This window comes from Watersipora subatra, chromosome 3 (genome assembly GCF_963576615.1).
Source record: "Watersipora subatra chromosome 3, tzWatSuba1.1, whole genome shotgun sequence".
Classification (NCBI taxonomy): Eukaryota; Metazoa; Bryozoa; class Gymnolaemata; order Cheilostomatida; family Watersiporidae; genus Watersipora; species Watersipora subatra.
Window position 1 is genome coordinate 4,960,696 of NC_088710.1, and position 16,532 is coordinate 4,977,227.

A 16,532-nucleotide genomic window follows, 5' to 3' on the forward strand; every position below is an offset into this window, starting at 1 on the left:
AATGAATGAAGGTAGTGGGAATACTACAAAGTAATACACAGGTCCTATGGGTATCCTTATTCTCTTACATTATCTTTATATATCAATGGTCTTGTGACTATGTGGGGCAGGTGGGCGGAAGGTGTCAGAGGCATGGATGAATGAATGCCTATCCAATTCACTTGCATGATTGATTTGTTATAAGAGTCAGAGAGGAATTGACATCACTAAAAATCATCCTGGGTGAAAGAGACTGTCTCTTGTTATTCGCGAGCTTTGTATTCAGGGCAACTCACTGTATAAGGGAGTATTGAGCATCAGCATTTTATTGGCTTCACCAGCTGTTGTATCTTTATAGTAGCTAACAGCCTGGGCTGGTGTCTCGAAGTAGCAATCAATATATGCCAATACTTGCCAACGTCTCTATCTTTTTTTATGTATGTTTTAGAAAACTCACAACTAAGTTAAAACAAAATCCTCCTTCTGTTTTATGCGTCACATTTGATCAGTTTCATTTCTGATGGAACAGAGAGGGAGAGATAGTGAGGGAGAAGGGGAGAGCAGGGAGAGAGAGGGGGATAGGGAAGAAAGAGGGTGTAAGAGAGGGCGAGAGAAGTGAGATAGGGAGACCTAGGAGAGAGAGAGAGAGTGACAAGAAAGAAAAAGAGCGGTGAAAGGGAGAGCTAGGGTAAAGAGAGAGCTAAGGGAGAGAGAGATTGAGAAAAAAGAGAGGGGAGAGAGAGAGAGCGGAGAGAGGGAGAGAGGGAGGGAGTGAGAGAGAGAAGAGAAAGAAAGAGGAGAGATAGATTAGAGGGAGAGGTTGAAAAGAGAGGAAAGAGGAGAGAGTGAAGGGATGGGTACATTTGCAGTCTCTATCATAGCACCCCTCCCTTATTATAGAGCTCTAGCCAGGAATGCATATCTCTTTATTCTGGAATGTTGATCAGCTCTCCAACCATTTTACACGGATTAGTAAGTTACTCCTGCCATGAATAGCATACTTACATACATGTACTCTCTATTCTCAGCACAATATCTGGGCACCATAGCCTACCATGGTATTTCTGTCTGCGTATAGGTTGCGTTGCAGATACATTTTAATATCTATAGTACAAAGGCTAAAATAAGAGGCATCCACTTTAGCAATGCAATTACATGTATCGTACAATTCTTTGGTCCCATATCTCTATTATTATATATAAATTTATTAAACTGCCTTCTTTGTGCGAGAACCAAAAGGTCAAGGTCTCTAGGATATACACATGAAGGTGATGGGTAGAAAGCATTGTATCAGTTATATAGGTTTATTTTTGCTGTGTTACTTTCAACAGGTATTGGTTATTTTTTGTGTGTTAGGAACCTGTTCTTTTTACTGCTAGTTTGTCTTTTGTCTTGTTTAATGCTACTGAGCTTTCTCCCCTGAATCGGTCACTGCTGCCAGTAGTTGCGGAGTACCGCCAGTAGGTCTAAAACGCTGCCAGTTCTTATATGCTATTTAGGTAGATTGATGACTTTTGCAGTCCCTCGCATGGTCACGCTAAGCCTCATCAGGCAAATCTACCCACTGCATTGTCAGGCCGACCTGGAGGAGCTGCGAAAGACTTGGGTTTTCCGCTTCACATCATATCAGCCACTCAGTAAGTTTCACTTTTGCTCCAAGTTTCTCCTGTTTGTAGTCGACACAAATATAATACATGAGGGAACGCACGGTGAAAGGTCTCTGGTATAGTGTCTTCAAGATACCCACGGCTGTCATGGTATCAGAGTGTGACCAAGTAGTCAGCATTTCTCATCACTTTTACATACAAAATAAGTTGTCCTCTGTACTTCCTGCCGATCGTAATTACAAGTATGTACTTGGTTTAAGTCTATAGCCCTACTACTTACATGTATATGCTGGTCTATTTGTATGAGTACTGGGCTTTTAATTTGTGCTCCAGAAAATTTCCCAATTTTCGCATTGCTGTCAACCCAACTTGCTAATGGCTAATGATTTCTGAGGCTAGATCCAGTGCTATTTGGGCAACTTCGATTAGAGAAAATTTTCCGTGATGTTGAAGGTTGCACTTCAGTCGCACTCCTTTGAGTTTCTTAACAGAATAAAAATAGTCACTGTAAATACCTCTTTGATTAAAATTCATAGCATGAAACTATTTTGTGATCAAGCAGTGACCAAGTTTATCACTTTGGGATATTGAATATTCTAACAGCATGTTTCCTCGAGTATAATAGACATCTATAGATGTTTAAACCACCTCTACTAGCTCCAGGACTCATTTTGATTTAGTTTGGTTTGTGAATAGCATTGTTGCTGGTGCTGTCTATAAAAGACATTTATACCGTTTCTAAATTAAACTTGTATATAGAAATTTGTATTATAGAACGGTGTTGTTAGTTTCACACAATAAAACTAGAGTAAGTTAATGTGTTGTTCATAACTGGGTTAGGAGAGTTTTACAAATACATAATAGTAGCTATTTCGTATTGACAAATTGATCACATGATTGGACGAAAAGTTTTAATGAGAAACTTCAGCGCTCATACAGTAAAGCTGATATACATTAGTGTTGGGCCGGTATTTGGTTATCCGCTCTTACCGACACCGAGGGATTCTCAGTATCCGAGGAAACCAATCATTTTCAGTGACAGCTAGTTATCCGCGGCCGGTTTGATATGATCGGTATTTATTCGTAAAAGCCTATCGGTAAATGGTTATCCGGATAGATTTTTGTTGCGCGGGAAAATCTTCGATTGGTACTGGTTAATTGCAAAAACGCCTCTTTGACGAATATGCTAATCTCAGCGCGCATTGGCGAACGAATTCAACGACCATTTTCACGCTTACCGTATCTACTATTATATTACGTTACACTGATAATGCCACCAGCCTTGAAGGTCTGGGAGTTCTTCTCCAAAGATGGGAGGGTGTATAAAGACTCTAACGACAACCTTGTGGCATGCTTGTTATGTGCCATTATCTATCTGTTCTCTATTATACATAACGTTTGTATCAATAACTATATTTTTAATAGAATAAACAATAAAAACATCTATCATGAAACTTATATTTCCATCTTTTTTTTCTTTGGCTTGCTAAAACAAGGAGTTTCCTTGCCGTTACAATATACCGCTGACTAAAGAATGTATTTTGCATAGGCTACTAAATGTTATTCCAAACTTTTGATTAGGTTTCTGGTTAGTTCTTTAGTTAAAATATTCAGTTCAGTCATTGAGTGAGTAAAAAGCTTATAGTTTCTGTCTGAAGTATTCCTCACAAGTAGGACATGGTCTCAATCAACCTCCAAGCATAGCTATGTGTTAAGAGTATTTCTTGAGTCAGATTGCAGAAACGGGTGGATCCTATAATCATTGTACTCAAACAGGGTGGGTTGATGCCGTAACCTAGCTTTTTAGTAACAGAAGTTGGAGATATTTAGTCTAATTTAGAATGATAGAAATGAGTGTCTCAAAACGCATTTTTATTTAAGTTCAGCCTTCAAAATCTTCTCAGCCTTTGAATTTAAAAGCTCAAAAAAGCGCGATTTTATCACAGGCTAGCGTTGTTATCGCGCTTTTTTGAGCTCATTTTTCTTGGCGTTCAGCCCATTAAACAGTCTGTAACAAGCCACGAGCCATTTTAAACAGGTTATCTACCTTTCAAAAAATACTGAGATTATTTTCAGGCTGGATTTAGAGAATAGTGGGTTTTAAGACACCCATCGCTATCGTTCTAAATCGGACTAAACATGCCCAACTTCCGTTTCTACAAAAGCTAGGACACGTCACATATCTATGGGCGGAGCTTGTTGTGCCGACCGTGTTATTTTTGAGACAGAAATAAAAACGCTGTAAAAAAGCCTTTATGAATTTGAAAGTTAGTAGACCAATCATTATTTTGAGTACAAAATGGGAATCAGCGTGTCTGACTTACCTATCAACAACGATAAAATTGGTTGGTGACAGTTATAGTTTAAAGGTTAAACCATTAAACTTTAAACCATTTAAAGTTTAAACACACACTAAAAACCATATACTGAACGACAGTACCGACAATACCGAACTTTCTTAGTTGGCAAAGGATACCGAAGATGGTAAATACCGAGGATACCGATACCAGGAAAACCGATAAAAAAGTGCAAGGATATCCGATCCGGCACTAAATTAGACACCGACCCAACACTAATATACATAAAGGGTTAACAACTTCTAAACATAACCAACCCTAACAGCATTCAACTAGTCTGTATGGTACTCAGTCTACTAAGATACACCACTTTTCTTCTGCATACATGTATGTATGTTGGTGACAAGCTTGTTTAGGTTCAGCTAGACTAGCAACAAGGCTGTGTAGTTGATATTCACGGTCTCTAGGATGACAGTGTTGCTTCCAGTGCAAATTCTACAATAGCAGAGAAAAGCCGTGACTACACATACATCGATGCACGTCCATGCGCACGCAGCGATGAAATGTATCATTTGCATCGCCAATGGCTGTATGAGCCCTTTGTAAATGAACGGGTTGGCATAAGCCGGTAAAAAAAATTGATAGGCCTATAATTGGTTAAAATTATTTATTACCACTGAAACTATATCTTATTCCATTTTATAAACTTTCAGCAAAGTTTTAGCAATGACAACCTTAGGATTCTACAGAAACATTATTTATGTGGAAAAGGGTATTTGTACTATTTGTAACAAAAGGTTGCAGAATGGCTGGACCTGCTCCCAAAAGAGTTCATGAAAATTCTTGAACCAACTAAATCTATTGAATACTGAACAATGTTAGCTGTTCGATTTATCGCTTGGTTACAACTTTTTCTTTCTGTAGCTGCTGACATCGTTAATATGCAGCGTTTTTCTCGTGAGCCAAAATATAACGATCTATTTGTAAACGTAACTCATCATTCAGTTGTAGTAATGTCTGTAGCCACAGACGATATATGCTGTGAGTCGGCTATGCACCTCGTTGGTTTGTGTAGCCTAGCTATAGCCCGGGGAAGTGTATATCTGATGCATAGTGCAGATATTTGTAGCTAACAACGCACCACCTTCACAAACAGATTGACCAGTAAGAGTTGGCCTTAGTCAGGCAAAGCCCACGATGTCCTTGCCAGATTTTCTATTACTATTATTTAAGTAGCATCAGAATATTTATTATCTAATTTATGGATCATCTACAATTTATGATAGCAGTTCCGTTTTTGCCGCCATTTGTATTGCTATAGTTTTGCTTGAGGAAAAACCCAAGGTTTTGCTTAAGGATTACCGTTGTAGCGAGTTGATTGTATTAAATTGGACAAAATTGGAGTAATAGAGATGCATCATTATACAATTACCCTCATGTTGGGCTGACCCAGCGCTGCCTCTTAGCTGACCTACTATTATAACTGCCCTGAGTTGAGCACTGTTCAAGCATTTTTACTTGTTGACAACAGTTACTCTGAAGATTATTAGTGCGACACACGAGAGAGAAAATGATAGAGCTGATGTCATGTCAAATGGACAGAGACTCCTGTTGACATATAAAAGTGGATACCTAAAGTTTATAGAGCTAGTATATGCAATATATCTGATGAATATATATCTGACTCTATCAGAGCACCAGAACGGAGTACTATGGCTGGCATTACTATGAACACACACCTGTTGCCTGCCATCACAAATGCGTCTATCAGCAGTATTCATAATTGATAACTAATAATTTGCATTTGGATGCTTACGGCAGCCAAAGTCTGCCTCATTGCATGTAATGAAATGCATATAAGTTGCTCATTCCTACATACTTGAGAAGATGATAAACATGACTGGCGAGAGTGGAACTGGTTACACTGGCATTTCTTTCTAGGCTTTCAAATACTAGTAAAGGCCTGACAGCCAATGACACAAGTTGTAGAGATCATCAAAATATTGTAGATATGATGTTCTTTTTACTTCACAGCAAAACCTCAGTGACTTCGCTGTAAGAGGAATTTTACAGAAGTTCTTGCTTGTGGTTAGATTAAGCTATGAATTAAGGAAATGTGGAAAATAAAAAAGTTAATTCTCATGCAGTTCAAGCCATCTGGTGTGGCAAGTGCTGCTGGAAGAGAAATACAAGGTTTATAATAAAAGGCAAGAGCAGCGAAGCATATTGTGAGCACAGTGCAATATCTTTAACCAGTAAGGGACGTAAGCATCATGCCTCGTGCTGCCGTTAGACTTTATGCAAATCAATAATCACGATCATATGTGCAAGATAATTCTTTTTAACCCCAACCATGAAGAGATAGTCCGGGTTATAAACACAAACCACTTTGGTCGCACAATCAAACTTGTAAGCGAAAAATTGGTAAAACAGCCAATCTTTTTGCCACTAGAAAAAAGATCATATGGCTTAGACATCGCATGAAAACCTGGCCCGTGGTAGCATGCCGGAGTTGGTGAAGGCACAAGTTACATTGGTAACATACTGGAGCTGGGGAAGAGACGGGTTACCATGTCATATTCCTGCTTCTGGCTCCAAGTATTTGAAAACCTCCACAAAGTGATTTAAATCATGCTTAACGCTGGCTTCGCACACTAAGAAAGCATCGGCGACACACCAGCAACGTGTCGTCAAGGTGTCATGTCGAAACATGTTGGTCTATGTTGAAAAAGATAAAACTGGTGCATCTGATACAGTTATTAATTATTATTTCAATGGCGTCGCTTTAAAGAAAAAACTGTAATGCTTTACATTTAGAAAACGGATCTCGATAAGCCATAAGAATGGCTGTTGTCATGTTATACGGTGTTTCTGAAGAGTATTCTCATCGTTCATCAAAACGTTTCAAAGTTTTTAGGTCAGGTTGTAAACCACATTATGGAGGAATCTGAAGACAACCAATTGAATTTAGACCTTAGTGACTTCAGTCAGATTGTAGTTCTGATGATTGTGACGATCTATTTTCTCAGATACCCTCATTAAAGCCATGACAACCAGTACAGCAACAACGAAAGAATTACTTATTATTGATGTAATCGCACCATGTAACCGCATTGATGTAGCACCATTTTGTGGGTACTTTTCTATGGGTCACTTTCTATTATGGGTTCGTAAAAATCAAAGAATGTCAAAGTGGCAGTCAAGTAAAGACGGTGTTCAATTAAAGAGTCGTGCTGTATATGTCGACCCTTTGTCTATAGTGGCGTTTTATTAGAGGTGGTTGAAATAAGGGTGACATTCAAATAGAGGTTTTGCCGTATTTATATATGACCAAAGATATTCTCACTTGTAACAGATACATGAACATTATTATTATAAACTGGATCTGTTTAGGAAACCTTTCAGATAGTTCTTTAAATCTGTTGAAACCCAGTTGGTCCTACAGTTTGATTCACGCCATTAACTTAAAGTATGTTTGTATTTGGCTTTGTAGGTTAGTGTCTACTTAGTAGCTAGTTACTAAGTAAAGGAGCTAAACGTTAACTTATTAAACGAAATGCAGATTTAGTAAAATTGATTGGAAAATAGAATCAACTAAATTTTGACTCACTGATTCAGACAAAAATAACTTCCTCTGTTAGCCTTTTATGAAATACCGCAACTCCCTGGCTTGAATCCTGGCATGTTTTTTACCAAATACCCGTGTTTGTTATTAGCTGTGGTTCTTATGAACTACGTTCGTTATCATGTTTTTACATAAAATCACCTTCAAATACTCTATTCCTTTGGGTTGAACAACTTGGCAAGTACATTCTAAGGAATCCTACTGCTTTTATAGTTTTTTTATTTCAAACTTCCTTAAAATTTTCAAAAGACTGGCTCATCGAATCTCACTAATAATGTAAATGCGTGTGGTGAGTCTTCTATTCTTCTATTCCATTTACTGTTATCATATGATAAAATAATGTTTTAATGTATGGTTGTGTTTACACTTATCAATCCAGTAAATTACACCACTCTTATGATTACCACTGCTATTACATGTTCCAGTGGCACCCAGATTAGTCAGGCATACGATGCTGAACAAAATACATGTTTGTAGTACGAGCTGTAATGGCCCTTGCAGTGAGTTCCTTTGAAATATTAGAAAAATGAAATTATGAAAAATTAGGAGATGGTAGTCCTGTGCGCCGTGGGAGATTGTCAGGTGTAATAACTATGTGCATAATTATTATTAGATGTGGGAAGGTGGTGGAGTCAGTAGTGAGCCTGGCTTGTAAACGGAATATCCGAGTTCAATTCCCGCAAAAGGCAATGTTTTCCTCCCTTAGTGTAGCTTTGGACGAACAGACACAGCTTTTGCATTATAGATTAGACTAGAGACCTGATGACTACTCACACTGACACTACAAACGATGCGACATTAGTACACAGTGCGTCAGTTGGACAAATAGATTGACCAATTAGAATTGGCCTCAGTCGTGTGAAGGCCAAGGCGTCCTTACTGGATTGTCCAATACCATTCGATAGTGCTTGCAAACATTAATTTACATACATGAAAATTAGTCATTAATCGTAAATCAAGCCAGAATCAAATTCCAATAGCTGATGTGGAGTAAAAACTAAATAAAAATCAAATGAAGTCCTAGTAGAGTAATGAAATGTTAGCAAAAACACTTTCTGCTGTGATGCAATGTTGCCATGGTGACCATTGTAATCGGTGCTACTATCGATCTTACAGCATAGGTTCAGGCATGGCCATTATGACTACAAAGATCTAGGTGTAACCGCGATAAAAGACACTTGTAGTGATTGTATTTGGAAAGGTTTTGTTCCCGATTTTCCCATTTATATTTTTTCAATTTATCCTGAAATTTAGTTTGCTTGAGTAAGTCCAGCCAATATCACATAGACATACTGTAACATCACATAGACATACTGTAACATCACATAGACATACTGTAATATCACATAGACATACTGTAACATCACATAGACATACTGTAACATCACATAGACATACTGTAATATCACATAGACATACTGTAACATCACATAGACATACTGTAACATCACATAGACATACTGTAATATCACATAGACATACTGTAACATCACGTAGACATACTGTAACATCACATAGACATACTGTAACATCACATAGACATACTGTAATATCACATAGACATACTGTAACATCACATAGACATACTGTAACATTACATAGACATACTGTAGCATCACATAGACATACTGTAACATCACATAGACATACTGTAACATCATATAGACATACTGTAACATCACATAGACATACTGTAGCATCACATAGACATACTGTAACATCACATAGACATACTGTAATATCACATAGACATACTGTAACATCACATAGACATACTGTAACATCACATCGATATACTGTAACATAACATAGACATACTGTAACATCACATAGACATACTGTAGCATCACATAGACATACTGTAACATTACATAGACATACTGTAGCATCACATAGACATACTGTAACATTACATAGACATACTGTAGCATCACATAGACATACTGTAACATCACATAGACGTACTGTAACAACACATAGACATACTGTAACATCACATAGACACACTGTAACATCACATAGACATACTGTAACATCACATGGACGCACTGTAACATCACATAGACATACTGTAACATCGCATAGACGCACTGTAACATCACATAGACATACTGTAACATCACATAGACATACTGTAACATCACATAGACATACTGTAACATCATATAGACATACTGTAACATCACATAGACATACTGTAGCATCACATAGACATACTGTAACATCACATAGACATACTGTAATATCACATAGACATACTGTAACATCACATAGACATACTGTAACATCACATCGATATACTGTAACATAACATAGACATACTGTAACATCACATAGACATACTGTAGCATCACATAGACATACTGTAACATTACATAGACATACTGTAGCATCACATAGACATACTGTAACATTACATAGACATACTGTAGCATCACATAGACATACTGTAACATCACATAGACGTACTGTAACAACACATAGACATACTGTAACATCACATAGACACACTGTAACATCACATAGACATACTGTAACATCACATGGACGCACTGTAACATCACATAGACATACTGTAACATCGCATAGACGCACTGTAACATCACATAGACATACTGTAACATCGCATAGACACTGTAGCCATGATATACTCAGGCAAATATGGCTGCAGCAGCTCAGGCTATAGTATTCTAGCTACTCAATTAGTTTAACAGGCAAAGTTTTATTTTTAAATGCAATATTTGGAGATGGTATTGATGATGTCATCAATTCGGGTGTTATTTCAGACAAAATCAAGAACTACTTTGGAGTGCATATCGGTATGTACTTTGCCTTCCTTGGCCACTACACACTCGCGCTGACTGTTCCGGCCTTCCTCGGCGTGCTAATCTGGATGTACTCGGGCATCAGTCAGGTATGAAAGTGCCTCTGCTTGCTTCTTCACTCTCAGTGAGCTTCTTCTACTCGCAGACCCATTAAAACTGTCCAGCCGACTCTCTGGCTTCTTTGAAGATTGTCTATGCTAGCTGTTTGTGCTGTCACTCACAATTTGCTGCTTCAAACGCAACTTACATGCTCACCAAGATTCGCAAATGATGCCACGTAGCTGACTCATTGCTCACCATTTCTAAAGCAGCATTAGTTACAAATTATTGCCTGCTCACGGTTCTGGTATCATATGGTAAAAGCAAAAAAGTTTGTAATGTTATCCAATAATGTTAGCGAATTGAACTCTCAAAAAGCCTCCTTTTTGATTCTCTGTATGCATGTAGGAACAGGATGATATCAACTATGTGATGTTTGCATTGGTAAATATTGTCTGGTCTACCATCTACATGGAGCTGTGGAAGAGGCGAGAAGCTGAACTTGCCTTCAAGTGGGGCACGCTCGATAAACAGGATGACTTGATTGCTGAGCCCAGACCACTCTATACGGTGACTACTCATTATAATACTGCCATAGACTATATTACTTTCTACACTAGCTATATTACTCTCAATACTAGCTATATTACTATTTACATTAGCTATATTACTTTTTGCACTGGCTATGCTCTCTATGCTAGCTACGTATATTACTATTTACACTGGCTATATTACTTTCTACACTAGCTATATTTTTCTCTCCAGAGGCTATTTTAATTTCTCCATAGGCTATATTACTTTCCGCGGAGATGATATTAAGGTCTTTACACAGACATAGATACATATAAGTGTAAGTGTAGACCTGGTGATGCATAGGTTTGTAGGTTAAGGTGGGGATAGAGATACGCTGCATAATTTGCTCTAACTTACGATAAGGCTAAGTAGCACTGCTATAGTTTAATACTTTTAATGTTCATCCTCTTCACTTCTGCTTAGGAAGGTGCAAAGTATTGAGTATGTAACTGTTTTTTGTTGGAGTTAACTCCCCATGTAGAACTAAAGATGTAGATAAGTTGATAGGATGATAAATAGGGGTCTGACTGTACAGGGATGCTGATTGAGCTGTCATTACAGCTGCTAAAGTACCAAGAATTTACATAGTATGCAATATTCTGCCACTAGCATAATTTATTTTAGTATGTTTAAATTATTTTTCTTAATAGGTTCAAGTAAAATCAAAAAACATTAATATTTTGCTCTCTTTACAACTAAATAAGCTGAAATAAAATTATACTATATCAAGCGCTATCTTTCTTCAAATGAAGCCCAATTGCGCTCTACCACAAGTCTTGATATTTCTGAAGCTCTATGTCTAAAGTTCTCTTACAGACTATCCTGTATACCCAACCACCTACTTCATAGCTACGCCTGCAAACTAACATACATAAACAACTTGCCGGTTCTCTATATAGACCATCCTTATATCATAAGAATTCTTTTTTTAGTATTATAAAATTCCCAAAGTAGTATTTTATTTATTTGTCTTTTCTTTCCACAGGACCTGATTTGCTTTTGTCAGCATTAGCCGAGAAAATAAAGTTAACAAAAAGTCAGATGTGTTTAGATGAAAACTAGTTATCCTTTATCAAGAGTTATCATCTCTTTAGATGTATATGTACAATCAAGTTTTATTAGGAGATATCATCTCTTTAGATGTATATGTACAATCAAGTTTTATTAGGAGATATCATCTCTTTAGATGTATATGTACAATCAAGTTTTATTAGGAGATATCATCTCTTTAGATGTATATGTACAATCAAGTTTTATAAGGAGTTATCATCTCTGTAGGTGTATGCAAAGAACCAAATTTTATCAGGAGTTATCTTTTCATAAAATTGAACCTGTAGCCATTACCTTGATTTGATTGAAAGTTTGGTAACCTTGTCTTTTAATGACTCACCTACATCTGCTAACACTAAAATGCATGTTGGGAGTAGTTTGGTTGGTTATTTTTAATTGGTTTAGTTTTTGAACTATTTACAAAACCAGAAAAAATATTTTTTTCACTTTTGGTAATATTTGCTCCAATCTATTCGGGCTATAATATTTGTATTTACAATTATTAATAGTACACAATATGAAGACTTTTTATTTCAAACTTTGCATTAACAATTGAAAGTATTTTATGCCCATGAAAAGGTATGCCTTTATTATCTGCCGTGGTCCGTCAAATTGTAATCTACAACATTCTGAAGTTTTGACTGGCCAAACAATCCCAAATTCTATCTATTGCTCAAATTTTAGAGATGAATAAAGATGTTTCTCCTTTAACAGTAGCAGTAGATGTGTTTAAAAGAAATGACTAAGCATCTCATTGATGTTAGGAGTTTATGGCTATCATCGAACACATACCTTAGAATCTATAGGTTCTTTTGTTATAACAATTTCTGTAAAGGAATGTATTTAAGGTGCATTTACATTGTAGGGAGAGCTGAGAACGAGCCCCGTAACTGGCAGACTCGAGCCTTATTACTCTAAAGCTAAAAGGAATCTGTTCTTTTACACAGTCAGTCTGCCTGTCATGCTGCTGTGCTACTCTGTCGTAGTCCTCATCTGCTTCAATTTTTTCACCTTCTATGATATGATCAAAGCGAGAATCGATGCCGGAGAGTTGCCTTTCCTTTTCAAATTTGTACCAAGCATCTGTCTGGCTGTGTCAGTCAATATTATGGACAAAATCTATGGTGCGATAGCAATCTGGCTCAACAACAAGGGTTAGTAAACTACTAGCTCAGAAAGTTCTTTATTGTCGTGTTTGACCCCTGAAGTGGGGACATCTACACAGCTAAATATACCTGCATTTTTATAGGAGTCTTTTCAAAATTTGTCAACTTAAGTAGCCAAAGTTTTATAGTTGCTTGCAATTTAGAGGAGTTTAGATAATAACTATAAATTTGTAAAAGTGGAATTGTTTGCACTTCCATGGAATATATGTTTACAATGTTTATGCTCGTGATATCTGATTTCCTCTCAATTGCATCTTGCCATTTTCTACCTACTGCTAGGGTAAGTACCAACCAAAGCCAGTTGAACCTAACCTACAAAATACCAATCAAACCTTTAAAATATAACATAGTTTGAGATTGACTCTGCGTTATAAAGAAATATTTCGAGAAAATCTTTCAAGCAAATTTTTTTGCAGTTGCAATTTTTTCTTCTGAACAAACGTCCCAAAGTTACAATATTTCTTTTTACTTTTGATTCAAAGTAACAAGTTGTTCTTTGTTCTTGTTGTAATTGTTCCAATGTAACAATATTTTTGTTACTTTGGAACAACCAGATACAATAGACAATGACTGATGTTCAATGTTTTCCCGGGAGATTGTTAGTATATAAAAGACAACACAGGGTAGCTCACGGATGTGGATATGGTACTTGTGTAATTAGCAAATGGAAGAGAGATGGCAAGTTAATTTGTCGTAGTAATTTTTAGTAGCCTATGTATACATAGCTATTGTGATGTTGGGTGGCGGTTAGGAAGCTCATACTAGTTGTAATACACGCGTGTCACTGATAATCACGGTGTAAGGTTTGTTATTGACAGAGAACTACAGGAATGAAGAGGAGTATAAGAATCAGCTGATAGTCAAATTAATGGTCGTGAGTAACTCCTTTCTTCACTTCCTGTCTGCAATTCTCACCCTTACTACTGTTAAAATCACTGTTTACGCTAATGATAGTGCCTTGGCTATTTGCGTATTTAGACATTGCATTAGCATGGTAAGTTGGTGGTGAGTTGGAATTTACAACTGAGTAGCTGATAGTATAACAAGCTTATAACTGACAAGTTATATATCTACTACATGTAGTTTACTAGTCCAATATGATCAAATGCAACCATTGAGTGCAGAGCTGTAACTTCCGGTAAACCATTGAAGAATGGAGTGTGTCGGCCATAGACCTATTAACTATAAGCATAGTTAATAGGTCTATGATGTGGCCTGTGTGTCTATATCAACCTTTCCATGCCAACTTTTTCATTGAAATAACAGACTCACCATGCAACCATACAGTCTCCTGATAGTGTACCATAGTGAAACATATCTTGTTCAAATATGGATGAGCAAGCCAGACAACCTAAATAACTGTTTATTCTACGGATATAAATGGGGAGATATCCCAAATTTGATGAATTTGCAGTAACGTTAAGTCGGAGAATTATTCACCCTGAAGTACTTGGTTTGACATTTTTGGAATTCCATAAAATATTTACTGTTAACAAGTTGAATATGATCACATATAACCACTCAGCGTATTGCTGTAACTTTGAGTGAGAGAGAACTCCGTTGCATTGATAGCAAAATGTCTTTGGTTGACAATAAACAAAATCAAACAGACTAGTAACTATTTGGCAGCATTTAACTCTCATGGGTAGTTTTGTTAATCCAACCAGCCTGTGCTGTCTTCTATTTTATTAATTTTCCAATGCTTTTTGTTTAAACCAATAATGTAATTATAGTTTTTTGAAGTGCATTAATATTCATAGTGCTGTAGTTGGTACTTCCAGCATCTCAAGGATTAGGGAGCACTTGACTACGAGTATCAGTCTCTAGATACCAGTTGTATCGCTCAGCATTACCTCTCACAGTATTTCTGCAAAGTAAATAATACTATATAAATGGTGTCCTTGATCATACTAGCCACTAGGATTGTTCTCACACCACCTGCCCTGCCTGTCATATTGTTCCCAAGATTTTCTTCTAGGGTAGAGTTATTGTTACAGTTTCAGTCAGTGAATTCGTTCCTGTCACTCTTCTACACAGCCTTCTACATACAAGACTTTGAACGACTGAGGCATGTAAGTGATTACAGTATCTAATTTGATAGATTTATGAATGCGAGTGTTGTAGACAGGCTTGGTGAGTTTTTAACAGGTTATAGAACATTGAACAAGGAGGTTGTACATGTAGTCTGAGTGACAGAGGAAATAGTCATTTTGTGTCTCGCCTGTTAGTTAACTTTTCTAACTAACGCTACAGACATGATTAGCTATTTTAACAGCATAATAAATATTTATGGAATATGAAGAATAAATTTTTAATAGTAGCTCTTGTAATCTGAGTGTAAGTGATATTTTAATGTAGTATGGTATTATTTATATAAATTAATAATAATATAACTATTATTAATACTATTATATATATCATATTTATAAATAATCTAATAACTGTTATTTAGATAATAAATGGTAAATTAAAATTGAATAAACAATTAATATACATACATATATTAAAAATAAATAGTTAATACTTGTTAGACATTATCAAATATTTAATTCAATATAAAAATCAAATTACATAATTATTTGTAATCACCATTACGTACTCTACTATATAAACGGCAATCATTGTGTGTGTGTCCACCTTATAGAGAGGTCTTTCATTTTTTCGTCGTACGAATTTCGGTCGTGCGAACTGAATTGATATGAGTAGTAAATAAAGTATAGAGCGGTCTTTCTTTTTTCCATTCGGTTGTACGAAGCCAATGGAATTAATATGAGTAGTAAATCTCGTACTTTCAGACTATTAACTGCTACTTTTTTCTGATGATTTGAGCCAAGCGGGTTATATAGAGATGTGGCGATTCTGTGGTTTTTCTTTCACCGCTAGGGCGCATTATCCGAAATCTCTGGTTAGCGCGCTTCTTTACAGTGCCCAACGTCACTGTTCCATTTTAAACAGCAAAGTTGCTGCCATTTTAAAAAGCACCATCCTGAGTTCTGCGGCCTACACAAAGGTGCCTATGTATAGGCACATTTGTGTAGGCCGCAGAACTGAGTAAATATTAATTACATGTAAATTACTACTCATTAATTTATTTTATTTAATGAGTAGTACATTTGTATAGCTGTAACCTGTATACAGATTACAGCTATACAAATGTACTACTCATTAAATAAAATAAATTAATGAGTAGTAATTTACATGTAATTAATATTTACTGCCAACGTGTACCTAGAAGGTCATGTGAACGTTTGTCTCTTGGGGCCACTGGATAAAACGCTGTTCTCATGTACTAAATTTATACATCAAAAAGGTGAGTAGTTCTCATTCAATGTTGTATTGTCTATGAATTGCCACACCTCCACTACATAACC

At 36.5% G+C, this 16,532-nt stretch overlaps 1 protein-coding gene across 1 annotated transcript in view; it reads left to right on the forward strand.

Annotated features, from left to right (window-relative positions):
• The window catches only part of LOC137389724 (anoctamin-8-like), a 37,963-nt gene that overhangs the window by 3,904 nt on the left and 17,527 nt on the right, over positions 1 to 16,532 (forward strand). Inside the window, exons 4-9 of the mRNA XM_068075806.1 lie at positions 1,500 to 1,616; positions 10,295 to 10,422; positions 10,781 to 10,942; positions 12,861 to 13,149; positions 13,980 to 14,035; positions 15,159 to 15,233. Of these exons, the coding sequence (XP_067931907.1) occupies positions 1,500 to 1,616; positions 10,295 to 10,422; positions 10,781 to 10,942; positions 12,861 to 13,149; positions 13,980 to 14,035; positions 15,159 to 15,233 (827 nt within the window). The remainder of the gene's footprint in view (positions 1 to 1,499; positions 1,617 to 10,294; positions 10,423 to 10,780; positions 10,943 to 12,860; positions 13,150 to 13,979; positions 14,036 to 15,158; positions 15,234 to 16,532) is intronic.